The sequence below is a fragment of the Acyrthosiphon pisum genome, chromosome A2 (assembly GCF_005508785.2).
Source record: "Acyrthosiphon pisum isolate AL4f chromosome A2, pea_aphid_22Mar2018_4r6ur, whole genome shotgun sequence".
Classification (NCBI taxonomy): Eukaryota; Metazoa; Arthropoda; class Insecta; order Hemiptera; family Aphididae; genus Acyrthosiphon; species Acyrthosiphon pisum.
In genome coordinates, this window is record NC_042495.1 from 105,437,432 (window position 1) to 105,457,259 (window position 19,828).

Below are 19,828 nucleotides of genomic sequence, written 5' to 3' on the forward strand. Positions count from 1 at the left end.
AGATGATATTTTATTCTACAAGTACCTATATTATATCTAGGACAATGAATAAATTAAATACATAATATAAGTTTTTGTCTAACCCATCGATCATACTACAATTTTGAACCATTAGGTATAATATTGTTAATTTTAATCATATTGCTGGTTGCCATATTGAATAGGTTCCGTTTGAGCTGCACTGTATTGACCTGCATTGATCTAAAAATACAAAATAATTTTAAACACCTGTGTTAAAGTTTAAGATATAGCAGTTAAATAAATGATTGTTGAACTGCAGTTCTATTTATTTATTTATTTTTTTTTTTTGTTATGATAAGGAATATCTAGGAATTAGAATAATTAGGTAACTGATTTTATTTCTTTTTATAGCTATATTTATGTGTTTTTAAATGAAATAAATATACTTTTTATGTCTGTTGAGTGTTGACATATTATTGTTTTTCAGATTATATTATAATATATATTAAATTATTATAATTTTTCTAAATGCCTAATCTATGGGTTTAGACGAATAGACGATAATATTATGTATGATACTAATGTATTGTTTCGTAATAAATCTAAATATTTGATAAGTGAACGGCTTTAGTCTCATACAGAGATTTGCTCAGGAATTTCCAATAGAGGTGGGTGTACAATGTTTTATGATAATATTATAGTATAATATGTATCATGATTTTTCATATACCAATGGAGAGGGTGGGTTCAAACCCCATTAACATATATTTTTGATTAGGAAATTATTAAATACATAATGTATTATGCATTGAGGTTATAACTATAGTCATATATCCATTGCACAAATGTGCTCATATAGACTTTACAAATTGAGCTCAATACCTCATTTAAATCGATAATAATTGACAATAATCAATCGATATTTTGAAAAATATTATGTTGATTTTTCAAATAATATATCATGTACCTAAATACACAAGTTGTATACGCCGGGGTATAAACGTGTTTGTAATACACGAAATGTTATTGTCATATTATTTGGCTTAATATTTTTGGTATTTTTCATCCGTACTATAATAAGGCAATTGTTCAAAATATGAATGTGAAAACGTCTTTCGTTATCTACTCGTATATTTAGCGATTGTTGGAAGTGATGTCTTACAAATAAGTGCGGAACTCGAACAAAAAACCATTAATAATTGGTTAGTTGGAATAAGATTGTAATCGCATTTATTTCCAGCACCTAATTTGTTGTAATGTATAGGTAAGGACTAGATCGACCTTATACTTTGTATACAATTTTAAATTAAAAAATGTATGAGTAAAAAAAAATAAAAATCTGTTGTTTCAAATTACCCGAAATGTTGGGTGACTTTAAACACTTATTTTAACACGTCAATTAAAATACTTTAACTGTAATTTAAAACAATATATATTTTGTTTTAAAAAATATTAAAACTTAAAATTAAGTTAAAACAATTAACTAATAATATTTTAAGTAGGTACCTAAATACTAAAACAATATTACTGAATTAATAATTTATAAAAATCCACGTCTTCAATAGCGTTTCAAATGACCTTAAATTTTGATTTTTTTTTAATGTACCTAACTCATGACCCAAAATCGAAAAAAGCATTTTTTTTTTTATTTTGTTATTAAATAAATATTTTTTGAACTACTGTCTAATATATGAAAAATATACAAACATTACAGTTTGATGCATTTCGTATAAATCTATAGAACACTTTTAAAAGTGCTTATAAAATAATAATTATAATAGATTATTATTATTATTTTTTGTATATTTTGTTAAGTAAAATCGACTGATTGATAGGAATATTTTGTATTACAATGACACAAAGATATTTTTAATCCAAAAATGGGATTATTAGCTTATTACTAAATTTAGGTAATATATATTGATATGATTAATAAAAAAAATGAAACGGTTTCGAGTCACCTAGATTGGAATACCATAAATATAGACAATAAATAGTAATAATGACTCACGTCCGATACGACGGCTGCACCGTTTTCCAATTTGTAATCGGACACATGTTGGTACGCCTGGTGTGGCCCCGGATTGTTGATGACTTCGTACGTGGTCCTGGCGTGGCCGTGGCCGCCGGACTTTTTTGAAACGGCCATCGCCGACAGCATCAGGGCAAGTATGCTAGTCAACAGTCCCTTGGCGGCCATCAGCGCCAGCGCTCCAAATGCGGTGGACATGAGAGTGGTGATCATCATCATGCCGCCCAACATCAGCACGCCCGCGCCCTTGTCCTTCTTCCGGCCCTCTTCCCTGGCGACGGGCGCCGACGTCGTCACGCCGATCAGCCACGCGACGGCGTCCATGGGAACGGACAACCGCAGTGACCTCTTCTCCATGAATTCCGCGATCTTCGAGTACACCGACGTGGACGGCCACGGCGACGACGACGAAGTTCCGTTCTTGTTCACGGCCGTTCGCCGCTCGTCACGAAAGTCGCCGACGGACCGCGCACGGCCGTCTGGCACCACGGCCAGGTACTGGCCCATCAGCGGTATCTCGCCCGGATACGCTGCCATGGCGGCCACGACCTTTGCACCACCCTTGGTAAGGCACGGCCACAGGTCGGCGGACCGCGAGCACCTCTCGCCCTCGTCGTGTAGCGCGGCTGCTAGACCGCCGGCGTTGTAGCGCGTCGCCGTCGTGGCCAACAGCTGATGTAGTTGAAGCGACAGCGACAACAACAACAACGACGACGACAACGACGATGGCTTGAAGACGACCAAAGAATTATTGAACCAACGAGACGGCGACATCGTGATGCGGCGGCGGCGGTGACGATTAATAACGATTAAACGATCGACGACGAATGGACAATCAATCGTTAACGCGGGAGTATTTATACGTCGTGGGTAGATGCCGCCGCTAAATTTCGGATACGATAATCACGTGTCCCGGTGGTTTTTGGGCAGACGTTTCGGACAATCGAAATGTGTAAAGAGATCGACGCGAGACAATGGATCTCGCGGTCGGTACAGATCTCGAATAGTATATTGTGTGCGCGCTTGACCGGTTAACTGCTTGAAGCGGCCATCTGCATCGCGGTTCTACGTCAAGTGTGTGTGGATGAGCCGCATAGAAACGCCGTTTCACTAGCTACGGCTAATGAGATTTAGGCCAAAATATTCGCTTTTCCGGAATTTTCCGCGTACTCGGTTTTCTTGTTCTGCACGGGAGCATTACAATATTATAATATTATTGATGGTATAGTTCAATAATTGTATTACTTTTTTTTTAAAGTTTTGTCTATAAATCTGCGTGTATCGTATACATTTATGTAGGCAGAGAGTTTATGCAATAAGACAGTGGCCATCTGATTAATTAAGTTTCGTCCGAAATGAAACCTCGTTTTTTTTAAATCTAAAAAGCATAAACAAGTAAATAATATAATATAGTAGCCAATTTATAAAATATGAAAGAAATAATATTATGCTTACTACATACCACCAACAACTAAAATAATATATGATTATGTGTATACAATGATATAATAGGTATATTTTAACTTAAAAATCATAATACATTACTGTAGTTCATAATACAAAATATAAATACAAGTCCCCGTTGTATAGTTATGAAACAAAACCATATAAATAATTAATAATAACACACAAGGCCGTAACTGGAAATAAATTTCAGTGCGGGGAGGGGGGTTGTAAGATAAAAATGTGTAGTACTAATAAGTAATATGAAAGCAATTTACATTAAAAATTCTTATTGCTGTATTTGAAAATAATTATTAAACTTCATTCTATATATTTAACATAAAGAATAGTTATATGACAAACTCTATATTTCTTTGTTTTTCAATTGAAAAACGATTAATAATTTCATCTGGATCTAAACAATATTTGTATGTAGACTGAGTAATGCTAGGCCAGTCAATCGGTCTTCTCCAATTGCATTTCTTCGGAAACTTTTTAATATTTTCAGCGTTGAAAAAGTTCTTACCGGTGTTGCCTTCATTACTAGTAAAGTTGCTAGAACTTTTAATAAAAATGAAACATTTAGAAAAAAAATTTGGTTACAGTTTGTAAAATTCTTTGAGTATTTCAGCCACCCGGAGATCGTTTTAATATTGGTGGATCACGATTAACCTTTGAAAAAAATTTAAAAAATGTTAGTTTTAAGTTTGAACTGTCATAAGGATTGAAAACAGTTTTTAGAACGACGATTTCGTTACTTAGATTATAAAGGAAGGACCTTATTTTTACACCTCAAACTGCGCTATACTATTTATTTAAATGCGATCTATACGTTGGTGGGGAAAAAATCAGAAAATGTTTTTTCAGACTTAGTCATTCGCGGCAACACCTGTTGAATGCTTTTTAAAACAAATTATACTTTCAGTGAATATTGGGGGGAAGGATTTCCGAGCGAACTTCAAAACTAAGCAATATAATTTACAGTACCGTCGAGTAACAACTTTGCCAAGAACAATTTTCAAAAATATTAGTTTTAACTGTCAAAAGGATTGAAAACTGTTTTTAGAACGACGATTATGTTACTTAGATTTTTAAAAGGAAGGAGCTTATTTTTGCATCTCAAACTGCGCTATACTATTCATTTAAATGCAATCTATACGTTGATAGGAAAGAAATTAAGAAAATGTGATTTTTTTTCGAACTTAGTTGTTGGCGTCAACACCTGTTGAGTGTTTTTTAATATAAATTATACTTTCAGTGAATATTGGGTAGAAGGATTTCCGAGTGAACTTCAAAACTTAGATAGATAGTTTACGGCACCACCGGGTAACAATTTTGACAAAAAAAAAATCAATAATGTTAGTTTTAACTATCATAAGGATTGAAAATAGTTTTTAAAACGACGATTATGTTACTTGGACTTTTAAAAGGAAGGAGCTTATTTTTACATCTCAAACTTCGACCTATACTATTCATTTAAATGTGATCTATACGTTGATGGGAAAAAAATTAAGAAAATATAATTTTTTTTGGAACTTAGATGTTGGCGTCACACCTGTTGATTGTTTTTTAATAGAAAATATACTTTTAGTGAATTTTGGGGGGGAGGATTTCCGAGCGATCTTAAAAACTAAGTTAGATAGTTTACGGCACCACCGGGTAACAATTTTGACAAAAAAAAAAATCAATAATGTTAGTTTTAACTATCATAAGGATTGAAAATGGTTTTTAGAACGACGATTATGTTACTTAGATTCTTAAAAGGAAGGAGTTTATTTTTACGTCTCAAACTGCGATATACTATTCATTTAAATGCGATCTATACGTTGATGGGAAAGAAATTAAAAAAATGTGATTTTTTTTCGAACTTAGTTGTTGGCGGCAACACCTGTTGAGTGCTTTTTAATACAATTATACTCTCAGTGAATATTGGGGGGAAGGATTTCCGAGCGAACTTCAAAACTAAGCAATATAATTTACAGTACCGTCGAGTAACAATTTTGCCAAGAACAATTTTCAAAAATATTAGTTTTAACTGTCAAAAGGATTGAAAACTGTTTTTAGAACGACGATTATGTTACTTAGATTTTTAAAAGGAAGGAGCTTATTTTTGCATCTCAAACTGCGCTATACTATTCATTTAAATACAATCTATACGTTGATAGGAAAGAAATTAAGAAAATGTGATTTTTTTTCGAACTTAGTTGTTGGCGTCAACACCTGTTGAGTGTTTTTTAATACAATTATACAATAATATTTTAACGTCTATAATCCATAGGTAACGTATTAATATAATATTTATTATAATTAATTAAACAGAAGTATCTATTGTATTGTTTTACATCAATTGTATATTATATTGTATACCTATGTATGCATTAAACTACAAATTTATTATTAAATATTCTAACTATCAAACAAAAAAACATCATATTGAAAATATTATACATAGGTACAATTAATAACAAATTGCAAGTCATATTACCACAATTATTTATTTTTATTTTATTGACCTGATGCCAATGTAATTTTTTTCACAAAAATACCCTCAATGGGAATAATTATTGGGCTTTGTAGAATCAACCAAACTTGAGAGAAAAATGTTTTACTAATAGAAGGTAATATTTTACAGGCTGTATTGACCTCCATTGTTCATTATTTTAATCTCAAACTTTTTTAATATGTCTTCAAAAACAATATAATTTTAAGCTTTTTTTACAAATTGTATTTTATCATTATTTTAAATAAAATAAAAACAGCCGAGTTCAATGCAGACTATGGGGAGTATTTTTCTTTCAGATAAACAAATAGTCATAAAAATCCGACAATTCTTCAAGGCACTGGGAATTATTCCTGTGAAGTCGTATTTCGATATAATTCACCTATCAACGCCCTCCCCTACCCCTAAATAGGTATTGGGCAGTAGATTAGTGGAAAAGTATTATAGTTAAGGTTGCAAATTATTTTTGTGAAACATGTGTATTCATTTTTTAGGTTTATATGGACAGTTTCAAACGTGCCTACCCACTAACAAAAAATGTTCCCATTACGTTTAATATTTATTTTTATATTTTATAAGGTCCATGTTTTATATGGGTGGTTTGCGTTTGGGAAAATTTTTAAAAAATGCAATGTGTTGGGGCAATTTAGCGTAATGCGTTTGGGCGAGTGATTTAAAACATTGTAATGTGTTTGGGTGATCTTTTTTATATCACGGGATGCTGTATTTTATCAATCCATTTTCTCTCCCATTTTGACAGATTTGGGTTGTCCGTGAATTCCACAGGTATGATTAAAAGTGGATTGTTTTTGTGCGTGTGTGTGCGTGCGATAAAAAATTTAAATGATTGAAAATCAAGTTGAAATATTATTAAAATTAAAATAATATGTAAGTTAAATATAAGTGTGTGTAATTAAAAATTGAAATGATGTGCCATATTTAGATTGATTTAAAATTCCCTATAGATTTTATATACTAATTGTATCTTAATTTTTACAAACATACAATTTTATCTTTTATATTGTATCATAGGTACTCGCTCAAACACATTATTTTTATCAAGTGGGTAAAAAGGTAATTGGATCAAACGCATGACACCCGTTATATATATATTTATAATAATTACCTATAAATGTACCTATACGGCTATACCTAGATCACTAGATTTGTATTTCCGGAATTAAACATTATTATATACTTTACTCTAAGTATTTAAGTGTGTTAAAAATACATTTGTTACGCAGATGTAGTGCTTAGAACACGTTATATATATTTCTTTAAAAGTAAAAAATACATTAAGACATTAATATATATATTTAATATATTATATTATAATATAACATTATGATTGATAAAATTATGACAATGTTCGTATTAATTCACGTCAAATAACGCAGCGGACACTAAAATCAGATGATATACATAATACATGATTGATACAATATTATTAATATTATTTAATTATACTATACATATAAAATATGTTATCTATTTAATATATCATGCCGAAACGGGCACAAAATATAATAATTAATACGATATCATGGCAATTGCATTCAGTCCGCGGTATTATTTTGACGTGCGTCAACCGGCGAAGACGAGTTAATTCGAAATGTGTCATAATTTTTTCGTTTCACCCAATTCTTATACGTAAAAGATAAATAATTTTGGACAATAATAAAAAAATTGAACTTGATACCGTCAATAATAAATAATAATAATATTATGTTCTGATAATAATGTTGGATAGTTTGTACAATATGCGTCGTTGCACAATTAAATATTTTATACCATAAAAATAATGTTATACCTATATTTACACATTAATGATAATAATAAATAAATAAATAAATAATAAAATACATAATTGTAGCAGTAATATCGCGTGAAAAATAATATGCGCGTCGTTTGGATGGGAAAATTGAATTAAGCACAATACATACGAAATGCGAAAATAACAATGCGATGTAATAGGGGAGGAAAAAAAACGAATTTAAACCCGTATACTGCACGCAGTGAATACATGTACAATCGGACTTGAGCAATACAAGGATATTACATATTTTTCATGTTAGCTGGTTGATAACGACAATGATATTACGATATTTTAAATATTATAATGATGCCTCCCGATTTGTTTCTTGTCGTCATTTGTCGTTTCATATTTGTTTGTGTTGTCCTTTCTTTTCGTCTTTTGTGTGTCCGCTGGCGAGAGCCATGAATGTCATCACCCTGCACGTCATCCATGCGACGCGTAGTTGTACACGGCAAACCTGAAAAAATGATTCGTTCGTCAATCATCACCATCGCCATCATCATAGCAGGTACATGGCATAATAATAGTATAATATAATATAAGTAACGCAATAATATAACATTAACCCTTTATCGTTATTATAATAATATAATAACCATAAGGAAAACGTCGTAACAATCACGAGACAAGACGAGACGCGTGTCTGCGAGGCGTATTATTTTTCATTCCTCCGTTTTCCATAAATATAATAAATTATTCTCATATGTTTCTGCGTCACACTTTTCAACAAGACAACGACGACGACGACCGACGACCGTTATCAACTCGGTCGCAGTCATAGCACATTTGAATCGTTGGAATTCTCGCGGACATGGGAACTCACGTCTGCAGGCGACCGTCAACCCGATTCGGTATAAATATATAATATATCATGTGTATGCGACGATGTCTCACACGGTACAAAGAAATAAGAACGATAGTATAGGTACCTACGCTTACATCATTACCCGTGCTATTAGCGTTGACCGTATAGCAATATTATAATATTATTATACACACATGGACGCGATGAAATTCGTAGGCACGTAACGGTACGTAAACGCGTGTACGGTAAACATAAAATATACCTATAATATAAATAATCAGAAACTAAATATAAAAAATGATAGTAACAAAACGCGAAATAATTAGCTCGCGTTATAATGTGATATTGTATTGTATCATCTATTATACCTACATGGACAGTATAATATTATAATTTTAAGGCGGCGGTTGCGGTTATAATCTTACATATCACTACTATATCAGCTATGCTGTGTCTGTGTGTAATTTTTTAACACGTCTCTTCGGATGTATACACACTATCATATTATTATTACTATAATCGATTAACAATGCGCGCGGCCTCGTGAGTCGTAAATATAACGATCAAAATCAGATAATATTATAATAATATACACGTCTTCGTCACGTCTTCATCTCGGGCCCCTACCACCCCCATCTTTAGTAGCACGTGGTTATCGCACGATGTCCGAATCGAATCGCGTCGGAAGAATATAATATAATACGTCGATGGTCAGACATAGATGCGGCGGGGAGGATATTCGGGCTAATTAATTTATTCCGTGACAAGTAAAATTCACAACGCGTAGCCTACATTATGGGCTGTGAATAATATTATCGGCGTCGGCCTGATTTTCGTCTTTTTCCCATAACAAACTTACGATTTTCTTCACACCCACGCGCGCATCGATTGTTATTATTTGTTGTACGACTATTTGGACTACGGGGTTATTACATCAGCTGCGAGGGAGAATTTCAAGCGGAATGAGTTTCGAATATAAAAGCAGAGTCCGAGGATGAAAGTGTCGAAAGTTGTTAAATCCATTAAGTGACCACTTATATTATTAATTGACTTCCATCTCTGACCAGATCACACCGTTTGTCATTCTACTAAATTCTACTCAAGTCGTGAAAAAAACATTGTACTATCGATGACTATAATTATAGATTTGTGGTTCACTCCAGAATTCGTCAAAATTGTCATGATGGCTTTACCCCAATCCTTTGCAAATCACCTCCTCTTCATCTTAAATCCTGCAAATTCATATTACATTATGATATGAAATTGGTTGAATCATGAAGTATTGTAATGACGTATTTTATTATATTCAAGGGATGATAAAAAATATAAAAAAACAAACACCTAATGAAGGAACTTGTCGTTTAAATTTGTTTCTAGTTTTCTGGTAAAAATTCAAGGAAAAACGAAAGGGTGGTAAATATCGTGGTCAACTCAAAATCGTGCTGTGACACCTGTTAGTCACTTATATTTATATGAGTTTGACCAGTGGTTTTCAACCTTTATAACAATGTGGCACACTTTATCTCCAATACCATTTTTGTCCAATCCATATATCCTACTAATATTATAAACGCGAAAGTTTGTAAGTATGTTCGTTACTCTTTCACGTAAAAACTACTGAATGGATTTTAATGAAACTTTACAATAATATAGCTTATACATCAGATTTACACATAAGCTACAATTTATAAAGATAAATTGTGTAAATTTATTAATTTTAATTTTAATTTAAAAAAATGTGTAAATTGTATACCTATACCTTTTTTAGTTTGAAATAGTCGTTGGCTGAAAATAAATAACATTCAAACAATATATATATATTATACATAAAAATGAATGTTTGTGTGTAGATTAGACCTCTGGGAAGAAGATGAGCAAAATTAAAAAGAGTTAAAATTGGTTTTTTTTTATTCATCGGATTTTAGTACGGTTAGGTTAGGTTAGGATTTTGTATTAATTGATTATATAATCCACGGTAGGTGAAATTAAGTAAAAAACGACAAACTTTATTTAACTTTGATTCTTTAGAGTTAAATCATACACTTAGCTAAAACAGTGCGCCGTCCGCGATCTACCTCAGGAAGATTGCCTACCTGATAATTTACTGCTGCTAATCAGAATTTTAATTCCAGGCAACGGAAAATTTAAGATAAATTTTGAACACCAAACATCAAATATTAAATAACGAATTGAACAAAGTTTGAGTCATATAGAGTTGGTACATTTAACGGGCAACGAAGTGCCCGGAATCAGCTAGTTATAATATTATATTTGTATGAAAATATATTATAATATACATAGGTACCTATATAATATTGGCTTTTACTATTAATAGATTTGATTTTCGTTGTGATATTGTCATATTCCGTAAATAAAATATTATTATTATTATAATTATTACTATTATTATTGGGGGGAATCGTTTGCACAACATTCGGGGGGGGGGGAGATTTTGGTTATTAGTTATATTGGAGGGGGGCTGCAATATAAATAATAACCAAATAATAATATATACGCTTCATTAAAACATATTTCAAGTAATTTACGTCACTAAAGATTTTCAAGTTAAAACTATTATAAAAATATCGTACATTTCAAATAATAAATTTGATCTACAGATAATAAACATGACACATTATACAAACGATAATTGCCATAACGTCCATTACCCATATTATGTCCATACTGTGGACAGTATTATGATGATACACATTTCGGCGTATTTTTTAATAATAATAATAATTATTATTCAGTTCAATATTTCATAAATACCAAATTAAGCATGCCAATGATAGTGAAATCGTTTTTGGCACGATTGTAATTTGTAAATAGCACATCGGCGTTTTCACGCCAGCTCAATAACATTCGCATTTAAATACATAGGTACAGATAACAATAAAAATATAAATATCAAGCAAACAAAAATATACTGACGAGTGTTTCTGTGAAAATATAATTAAAATAAAATAGGTGAGTATAACTGGCCATATTTTATTTGGAACCAATTGTTTCGCATAATGTACTTTTATTTTCATAACAATTAGAATAAAAATAATTAACGCAAGTACCCACCTGAATAATAATTGCACAAATACATTTAGAAGTCACATTGAATACATATTATTGTGGTGAGAATTATTGAGACCGTAATAATAGTTATATATTATTATATTAATGCTAATTAGAATATATTTTGGCATCATGTTTTATAATTGGGCACTTCGGTCGTGAAAGAAAGTGCATTTTTCAATGAATTCAAATTTCGAGGGAACTAGTACTTAACAAACAGTATTGAATACAACTATGATTGAAATTGGAGCTTTAGTCCGATTGAGCTTGAGCATACATATCCTAATAGGTTTTCATTATTATTATTTTAATTTCTGATGACGATTGAGTTACTGCATAACTGTGAGTTATTTATTTGTTGCCATCAAATATTCATATTCATTTTTTATTTTCTCGATATTTTTATATTGAGCGCATTATTATATTATAGTGTTATAACTTATTATACAATATTACTGACTAATGGTTTCAAAATATCCTCTACTGAATATTATATTGTTATCTGATTTTATTTTTATTATCTTATGGTTAAAATATATTAATTTTCGGTAATGTACCTTAATATCTTTAATATTTAAAAAAAAAAAAACAATTACAGTTTACACACAAGTATTTATACAATACAATAATTTTTGATATTTTATAATATATTACATTGACAGTTGTAGCTCGTATATTGCTACCTTATCTCTATATTATATAATATTTTAATAAGAGTTATCGCTGTGCATTTTGCACTTGTCAAAATTCACGTTCGATAGGGTTTATTAAAACAAATTGTTACTATAGATATTACCGTTTTAAATGATCTTTAATTTTTATATTTGAAAATAGATACAATGTAAACAGTGTGTAGGAAATATGTTTTTAAAAATTTGATTGATGGTTTTTTTTTTTTTATTATTTTTTTTTTTAATGGTCTAAAAATGTCTGCGCGCATACATATTTAATTCCGTTAATCAGATTTTTGATTTGTATACGCATACCTACTATGCATATGAAGAAACGTGAGCACATGACGTGTTTTTTCATTAAAGAGAAAACCTTACAATATAATATAAACGTAATATGTTTGACGGTGTAGTGGTGTATTATAAATAATATTATATTATAATAATAATTCTCATATATACAAGTACAATGAAATGTGTACACTTATCATGCTAATATTAGATATTATAGGGTTTTGCAAAATAATAGTGTTGGCGTATGAATGGCATACAAAATATTATAATGTAAATCCAGGTCGTGCAAATACAACCGACGAGGTGTTAAATAGACCAGAACTAAACCAAGAGAATCAAATATTTATATGCTGAAGCGATTCCATGATTATAATTTTTTTACTGTCGTTTTTCAATATTGAATAGGTCTGAAGGATGATCAGAGAAATTATGTATAAGTACAAACGTGTTTTATTATCATAAAAAAAAAAAAGAAAAGAAAAGAAAAGAAAATAGAGACACCCATAGAACCTCTGTATAGTTAGTTTATTAACTATTATCTAAATAATAATTATTGTACATTATACATGAGATGTTAATAATACAATTAGTAAACACTTAATCTAAGATTATATTATGATTGTGATAAGTTATACTTAATTTGATTATATTAATATTATCTAACACGAGCGGTTCGTCGGCGGGTGGGTAAAATAACCTAAAATCTATAAACTTCCTAAAAAAGATCTGATTTCAGTATTAACTATAATGGCTTTTTCATTTTTCACACATAATAATATTTAAAATAAGAAAAAATTCTATCATCAAAATATATTATTCTGATATGAAAAAAACTACAAGAACATTTTTTTCTGCTAAATGTATGCCGTATTAATTGAAAATTGTTCTAAATGTCTTATTCTGTTTTACACACACGTCAGCCATAATAACTATTAATTATTATCTATTATTTAAACACGTTGGACACACGACGTTTTAATTATCGTTGCAGAAAACTATTCCGTAAATATGAATCACAGATGTTATAGACAAATAAAAATTAGGTAGGTACATTGAAACATATTTTATATTGATTTTTAAATCTGTCTTTAAATGATTTTTCCCACCAACTTAAAAAACACATTAAATACATATTTTGTCCCAAAACATTATTTTAAAAGTACTTAGCTGCTTTAATCAACCTATAATATAATAAATTATTAATCGTAGTATAATACGCACACATGTTGTATAATGCCATTGATGCCACCGATATATTGTAATTTAAGCATGAAGTAGATACTTGAATTAATATTAAAACGTCATGCATAGAAAGAATCAGATTGTTTAACAAAATTTGATACGGTGCTACAAGCAGCAAGCCCATATTAAGAAATAAATTTGTGTATCTAAATATAATACGTGTTATCGTGAGGTGTTAATGCGCGAAATTTACTGTTGAATGTTAAATTTAGTTGCACGTGTTTGAGTACGAACATGCAATTATCGTTTCAAATTAAATTACCCAAACCTAAATTAGATAAAATACCATTAGAAACTAACTAATATCACAACCAATAATTTTATAATTTTATAATACTAAAATAAAATAAATTTTAATTCGAGTATCATCGATATGAAAGCATTAAATAATCTATAATACTAACCTGTTTATATAAATTGCATTTGCTATTCACTAATAAAAGATTAATGTAAGAGAAATTGAGAACTTTTTCTTTGACTAAAATAAAATATATAAATAAACACTTAACTTATTTGCGTTTCATTTTTATTTATTTAAATAAATAATACAGTTTTTAATAAATGTGGTTGACACATCAAAAACATTTCATAACCCAAACAATTTTAATTTTCTGTTTTAAATTTTTTTTTATTATTAATGCCTATTCGTATTTGGAAGTATACAATTTCAAATATATTGGAACCCATTTAATAATTCTCTATTAGTACAATTTAATTACGGAACAATATAGAAAAAAAATCATTTTCAATAGAAAACTTTGGAAAGTAATTTCGATAGTTGATATGGTATTTATTTTAACATTATCCCGTGAAAATATCTATCAAATTAGTATAATAATAATGACACATATTTTACACAATGATGTTGGCATTCATTTTCGTTAATTTATTTACGTATATATGTTGATAATAAAATGTAAATATGTGGAAATTATTAAAAAATAAGAAAAATTATTTTTTGTATGGTTTAATATATACCGACACTCATTATATTATAACATTTCGAATGTAAACATAGTTCGAATAAATTATTTATATAGGTAGGAAACTACTTAATTTTTATGTTTTTTGAATTTTTGTATTATATTCTATATTTGATTTTGTAAAATATAATAATGTTGATTAGGAATTTGTCATTATTAGAACATAACAATTTCTTCAAAATAATGCCATGTAGTATTATATAGTGGTATGTCGGACTACTGGTTTTATTAAAACTCATATTTTTCTAACTTTTAAAATACTTGTACAAGACCTAATATTTGCTTATTATATATATTATTTATAGTTGAAATCATCATACATTCCTATTTTTTTTTGTGTGTACAATGAGTGACGTGTCCTGATAACGTATACGTATCCTTACATCGTGTTTAGATACAAATTGTAGAATAACAGTTACAAAATATAAAGTACTCGTATATTGCGTGTATAGCACGTATAATAATATTATAAATACCATTTGCTCGGAGAACCATCAGTGGTGTCCCTTAAGACCCAGGCCGACCGCGAACAGTGCGAAAAAGAACCCAGCAAAACCAGTGGTGGCCACGATCAGCACCAGTCCACCCAACATCAGTGGCACGAGCGTAAAGAACTTGAGCTTGTACGCCAACAGCAGCGGCAACATGAACTTCTTCAGTTTCTTGAAGTCCTTCACCTTGAACGGCTTGTGCTTTTTGCCTTTCTTTTTCCGCCTGCGTTTCTTTTTGACGATCGCCGGCTTCTCGTCCCCGTAACCTACGCAAAACCACAACAGCAATGAAAAAAAAAGCCACAAAATATCAAATAATAATCATAATAATAATATCCCGATGCAACGATGGACGATGACTGCCGAAAGTGGAAAACTGTTGTGACTTTTGAATATAAGGTTTGGCGAAAACGGCGATAGAAAGAAACGACGTATACCCACGCGTTAATCTCTGGCTGCAATCCACTATGTTGTTTAGGAAATGACTTAGACAAATAATACTAATTATACACCATTAGCCATTACGATCCACACTCGTATTGTTCAAGTACGTATTTTCATATCGTCGACGTCCGACCCAACCGCTAATCCAATTTGTTTAATAAACAAACCAGAATAACCAGGCTAACCCATGGATACCTCATGTCAAAAGACGAACCTCCTAGCTGCGAAGCTTGGGGGCAACGCCTCACCATCAAACACATCCTGACAGAATGCTTTATTTATGACCAGGAGCGATTGGATCTAAACTTGACGGAAGCCCTCGATGTAACCCTCGGCCCAAACCCAGACCAGAACAGAAAATCTTTGAAATTCCTTAAACTTACTAATTTAATTAATACAATTTGATTGTATTGTTAATATAAGAATATTATGTATATAATTTAAACAGTAATTAAGACATGTAAACTAATGGAAAATGGCCTATGCTGCCGAGTTGTATTTACGATCAATAAAAAAAAAAACACCTGGCCTATATTACCTATATGCATGATACATATTATAATAATGTATATTATATTATAACATTTTATATAAACAGGTAGATAAGTAATTATAAATGCATAAAGTAGTATCATAAGCGTGCCGACCTAAGCGCGATCTATGCCCATTGCAGTTTTATTCTACCACCTGCAGCACGAATGATGGCCGTAATTATTCGTCGCTTACGATGGCATTTTTTTATTTTTCTAATATTCACTGCCCGCCAACATGCCACGTCATTGCAGCGACGTCTTTCAGAAATCTAGTAAAACAGTATAACATATAGTCTTATATACCTACATCGTATAACTACTCTAAATAAAAACGTTCGAATTCGCTTTGCGCCGCGCATTATGGAAGATGATTTTAGAAAGTATAGACTCATCGTCGACTTGCGCGCGAGTCGAATCATCGTCGACTTACGAGTCGATTTATCATCCGTTTATTCGGCTGTGCTGCTGCAGATGAGCACATCACTGTTACAATCATATTATAATTTCCGCCACTAAAACGTCGACCGATGTATGCAGTCCATAACGCTATAATTATGGCCATATAATTTGGTTTTCCGTTGCAGGCACAACCTAATCCACGGGTAATGCGTCGGCTGTGTCAAACGAAAAGACAAACGATAGTTATATTATGGCCCCGTCTGAAGTGACGCATATTATAATATAGTTTTAAATTATTATTTAAGAAAAAAAAAACTCTCTGGCATACATTTTTGATCCCACTCTTTAACGTCATTGCTGACAATTTCGTGGTAATTTGTAGTCATTAAGGGATGAAACACCCTCGAAATCATAACTACAGCACTAACACGATTGCACGTTCGATGGTGGTCAACGTTTAACGATTTTCAGACCGGACGAGGCAATCAACCGCGGGTAATACGTGTATTCCGGAAACACACTTGCATCGATACGTGTTTTGTCTTCATACATAATAATATAAAATATGTTAGACAAATATAATAAGCCGTCGCCAAATGAACCATATTATATTAAACACGCGGGTTTATCGAATCAGTACCGTGTCCAAGGTCAAAACCACAACACGATATCGTGCAGTTAACGAACAACTTACACATTTAATGGGTATAATATTGTTTTCTTTTAGCGACTATATACCAATAATGACGATTTGAATGGATTTCAAGCCGAGCTATTGAAAGTAAATACCGTCCAACGTTTTTTCGCATCAGATGCAATTTGTCGGATGAACGCCCCGCGATCAAGTCATCCATAAAGTCATATACACTCCGAATCGCTTTTGCACATAAAATATAATAACTATATAATATATATATATATATATATATTAATATATTATATACGACGATAACACCAGCATGTAACATATAAAATGTCTATGGGTCCTAGAGTTTTTGAAAGAGAGTGGAGGCTTTTGGGAAGATTTTTTCTCCCTTTAGACCTACCCTACAGCCCGACCCAACTATAATCAAAACAATTAACCCGACTACAGACACTCTTTATACTCACTGTCGGAAGAGTCGATGTGTTGGACCTCGACGATCTCTTCGATCTCTTCCTCCTCACCCTTGTCCTCGTGATCTTCGTCGTCGTCCACATCGTATTCGTCTTCGTCGTCGTCATCGTCATCATCGTCGTCGTCATCGTCGTCATCGTACTGCCTGACACGTTTGGAGGTTACCTCCTCCGTACCGACAGTCGGTCGGGCTGTAGACAGGCGGGGAGGTGGGAAGGTAATGGTGATCACCGGCCTGGTGGTGCTCATCATCGGCTGATACCTAAAGGGTATCTCCCGGCGGGCATCTTGCGTGCTGGTGGCCACCACGGACTTGGCAGTGGTCGTGGTCGTGGTCTTGATTGGTGGATGTGTCGACGGAAGCCGAGGAGGAGGGTGTGTGACGGATATCTGGGTCCACGACTTGCCCAGGGCCGTGGGCACGATGGCTGTTGACGCCAAGGGCGGGCCGACACCGGGGGCGGGGGGGTCAGGGGCCCTCATGATTATGCCCGACGTCTCGGTGGTGTGGGGCGTCGACTGGCCAGCCACGTGCTTCTGGACGACCAGCCCGAATTTGGACCAGACGCCCGTGGCCGTGGCGTCCGCTTCGGGTCGGACGGCCGCGGATCCGCCGTCGAGCGCGGGCTGAACCCGATCGGCGGCGGTCAGCAGCAGCGCCAGTACCAGCACGAGCGGCGACATCGCAGCGGTCGTTGTCGCGAGCGGTCGGTCACGGCCGTTGGTGTCGCTGAGGAGTTTCGGACGACATGGTGGCGTTAACGGCGACGTGTTTGTGCGCGAAAAGCGGACGAGAACGAATCGTCGGGCGGCGGTGATACACAGCAAGAGCGTTCCGACACCGGACTGGCCGACGTCTTCGGCGCGGCCCGCCGACGTCGGAAAATCGTTCTACCCCTCCCCATCAACGGTGGTGTCCCTCCACAAACCAGAAGGTCTCCGCCGCCGCCGTTTTGCCGGTCCAACGATTTACTGTGCCTCGGTTGTTAGCGCCGCGGCGAGAAGACAAACACCACACGCTCTACACCACCTTCGCCGCCGCCACTGCCACCACCACAGCTATAATATTAATATAATAATAATATAGTAATATTGTTATGACCGTATTTTACCCGTGTCGTACTTGCGATCAAAATATGTGTGTCTGTATAATAATATTATATTATGTACAATACCAATACCTAGGTATATATTATACGTCCTACACACACACATTAGTGCTTGCCGCGCGAAACCGACCGATCGGTGTTAATAGCTATTTTCACGGTGCGCTCCACACTCGCACGCACGCAATCTGTTTATTATTATTAACATCATCATCGTCGCCATCATTATCGACGACAGTTCCACGCCATGATAATGTGGCGGACCGATCCAATTAAAAAAAAAAAAAACGTCCAAACGAATGTAAAACCGAAAATAATTATTATTACCACACGAATACAATATTATTATTATTACTATTATAGTTGTAGGTTCAATATTTTTTTTTCTGATATTTTTATTTGGGTCGAATCAATCGTTACGATTTTCATATTGTTCTCGTCCGACGATCTATTTTCTGTACAGCGCCGAATGCTGTCTTAGGGGAATTTTAATTGTCCAGGTGCCGTGTCGTCATCGTCTTGTGGAGCCGGGCACATCGTATCTATAGTCTATACGTGTAGTACCCACCTTTATATTAGATCTGCTCGTCGCGACAGTCTCAACCTCTTCAATAATAATATAATTTAAGTACCTCATTCACTTCGATCTAGTAATTAAGGTGTAGGGAACAACAGAGCAAACCGTAATGTTTGAGTCTGCTGCAGTTTTATTTTACGTACTCGCATCGCACACAGTGTTGTTTAAAAATATTCACCTAAATAGGTGAATAGGTTCTAGAGCCTTTATGTTCTAAGCAACTTCTTTAAATCCAAACTGTTGACGTCAAGAAAAAAAAATAACAACTATGAAAATTAGCTACGTCAGACTTGTATTGAAATACACGTGTACCACATGGGTAACGACGAGAGGGGTGAGGAAAAA

The 19,828-nt window shown here is 33.1% G+C and overlaps 2 protein-coding genes across 2 annotated transcripts; both read right to left on the minus strand.

Moving 5' to 3' along the window:
- Positions 1–35: 35 nt before the first annotated feature.
- Positions 36–2,802, minus strand: LOC107883561. Its single transcript, XM_016803778.2, has 2 exons — positions 1,973–2,802; positions 36–201 (listed from the first exon to the last, which is right to left on the minus strand). Exons 1-2 carry the CDS (start codon positions 2,765–2,767, stop codon positions 133–135), a joined length of 864 nt encoding a protein of 287 aa, XP_016659267.1. The 5' UTR covers positions 2,768–2,802; the 3' UTR covers positions 36–132.
- A 4,461-nt stretch (positions 2,803–7,263) lies between these two features.
- LOC100575108 (uncharacterized protein B0303.4) lies at positions 7,264–18,740 on the minus strand. The gene is made up of 3 exons (XM_003243958.4): positions 17,794–18,740; positions 15,293–15,573; positions 7,264–8,209 (listed from the first exon to the last, which is right to left on the minus strand). The coding sequence occupies exons 1-2, from the start codon at positions 18,482–18,484 to the stop codon at positions 15,311–15,313; spliced, it is 954 nt and encodes a 317-aa protein (XP_003244006.1). The 5' UTR covers positions 18,485–18,740; the 3' UTR covers positions 7,264–8,209; positions 15,293–15,310.
- Between the last annotated feature and the right edge of the window lie 1,088 nt (positions 18,741–19,828).

Coding starts and splice junctions, on each gene's coding strand:
- LOC107883561 (XM_016803778.2), bottom strand. CDS start 2,767: ATGTCGCCGTCTCGTTGGTTCAATAATTCTTTGGTCGTCTTCAAGCCA. Junction 202..1,972: donor GTGCAGCCGTCGTATCGGAC/GTGAGTCATTAT, acceptor TTGTATTTTTAG/ATCAATGCAGGTCAATACAG.
- LOC100575108 (XM_003243958.4), bottom strand. CDS start 18,484: ATGTCGCCGCTCGTGCTGGTACTGGCGCTGCTGCTGACCGCCGCCGAT. Junction 15,574..17,793: donor ACACATCGACTCTTCCGACA/GTGAGTATAAAG, acceptor GGTTTTGCGTAG/GTTACGGGGACGAGAAGCCG.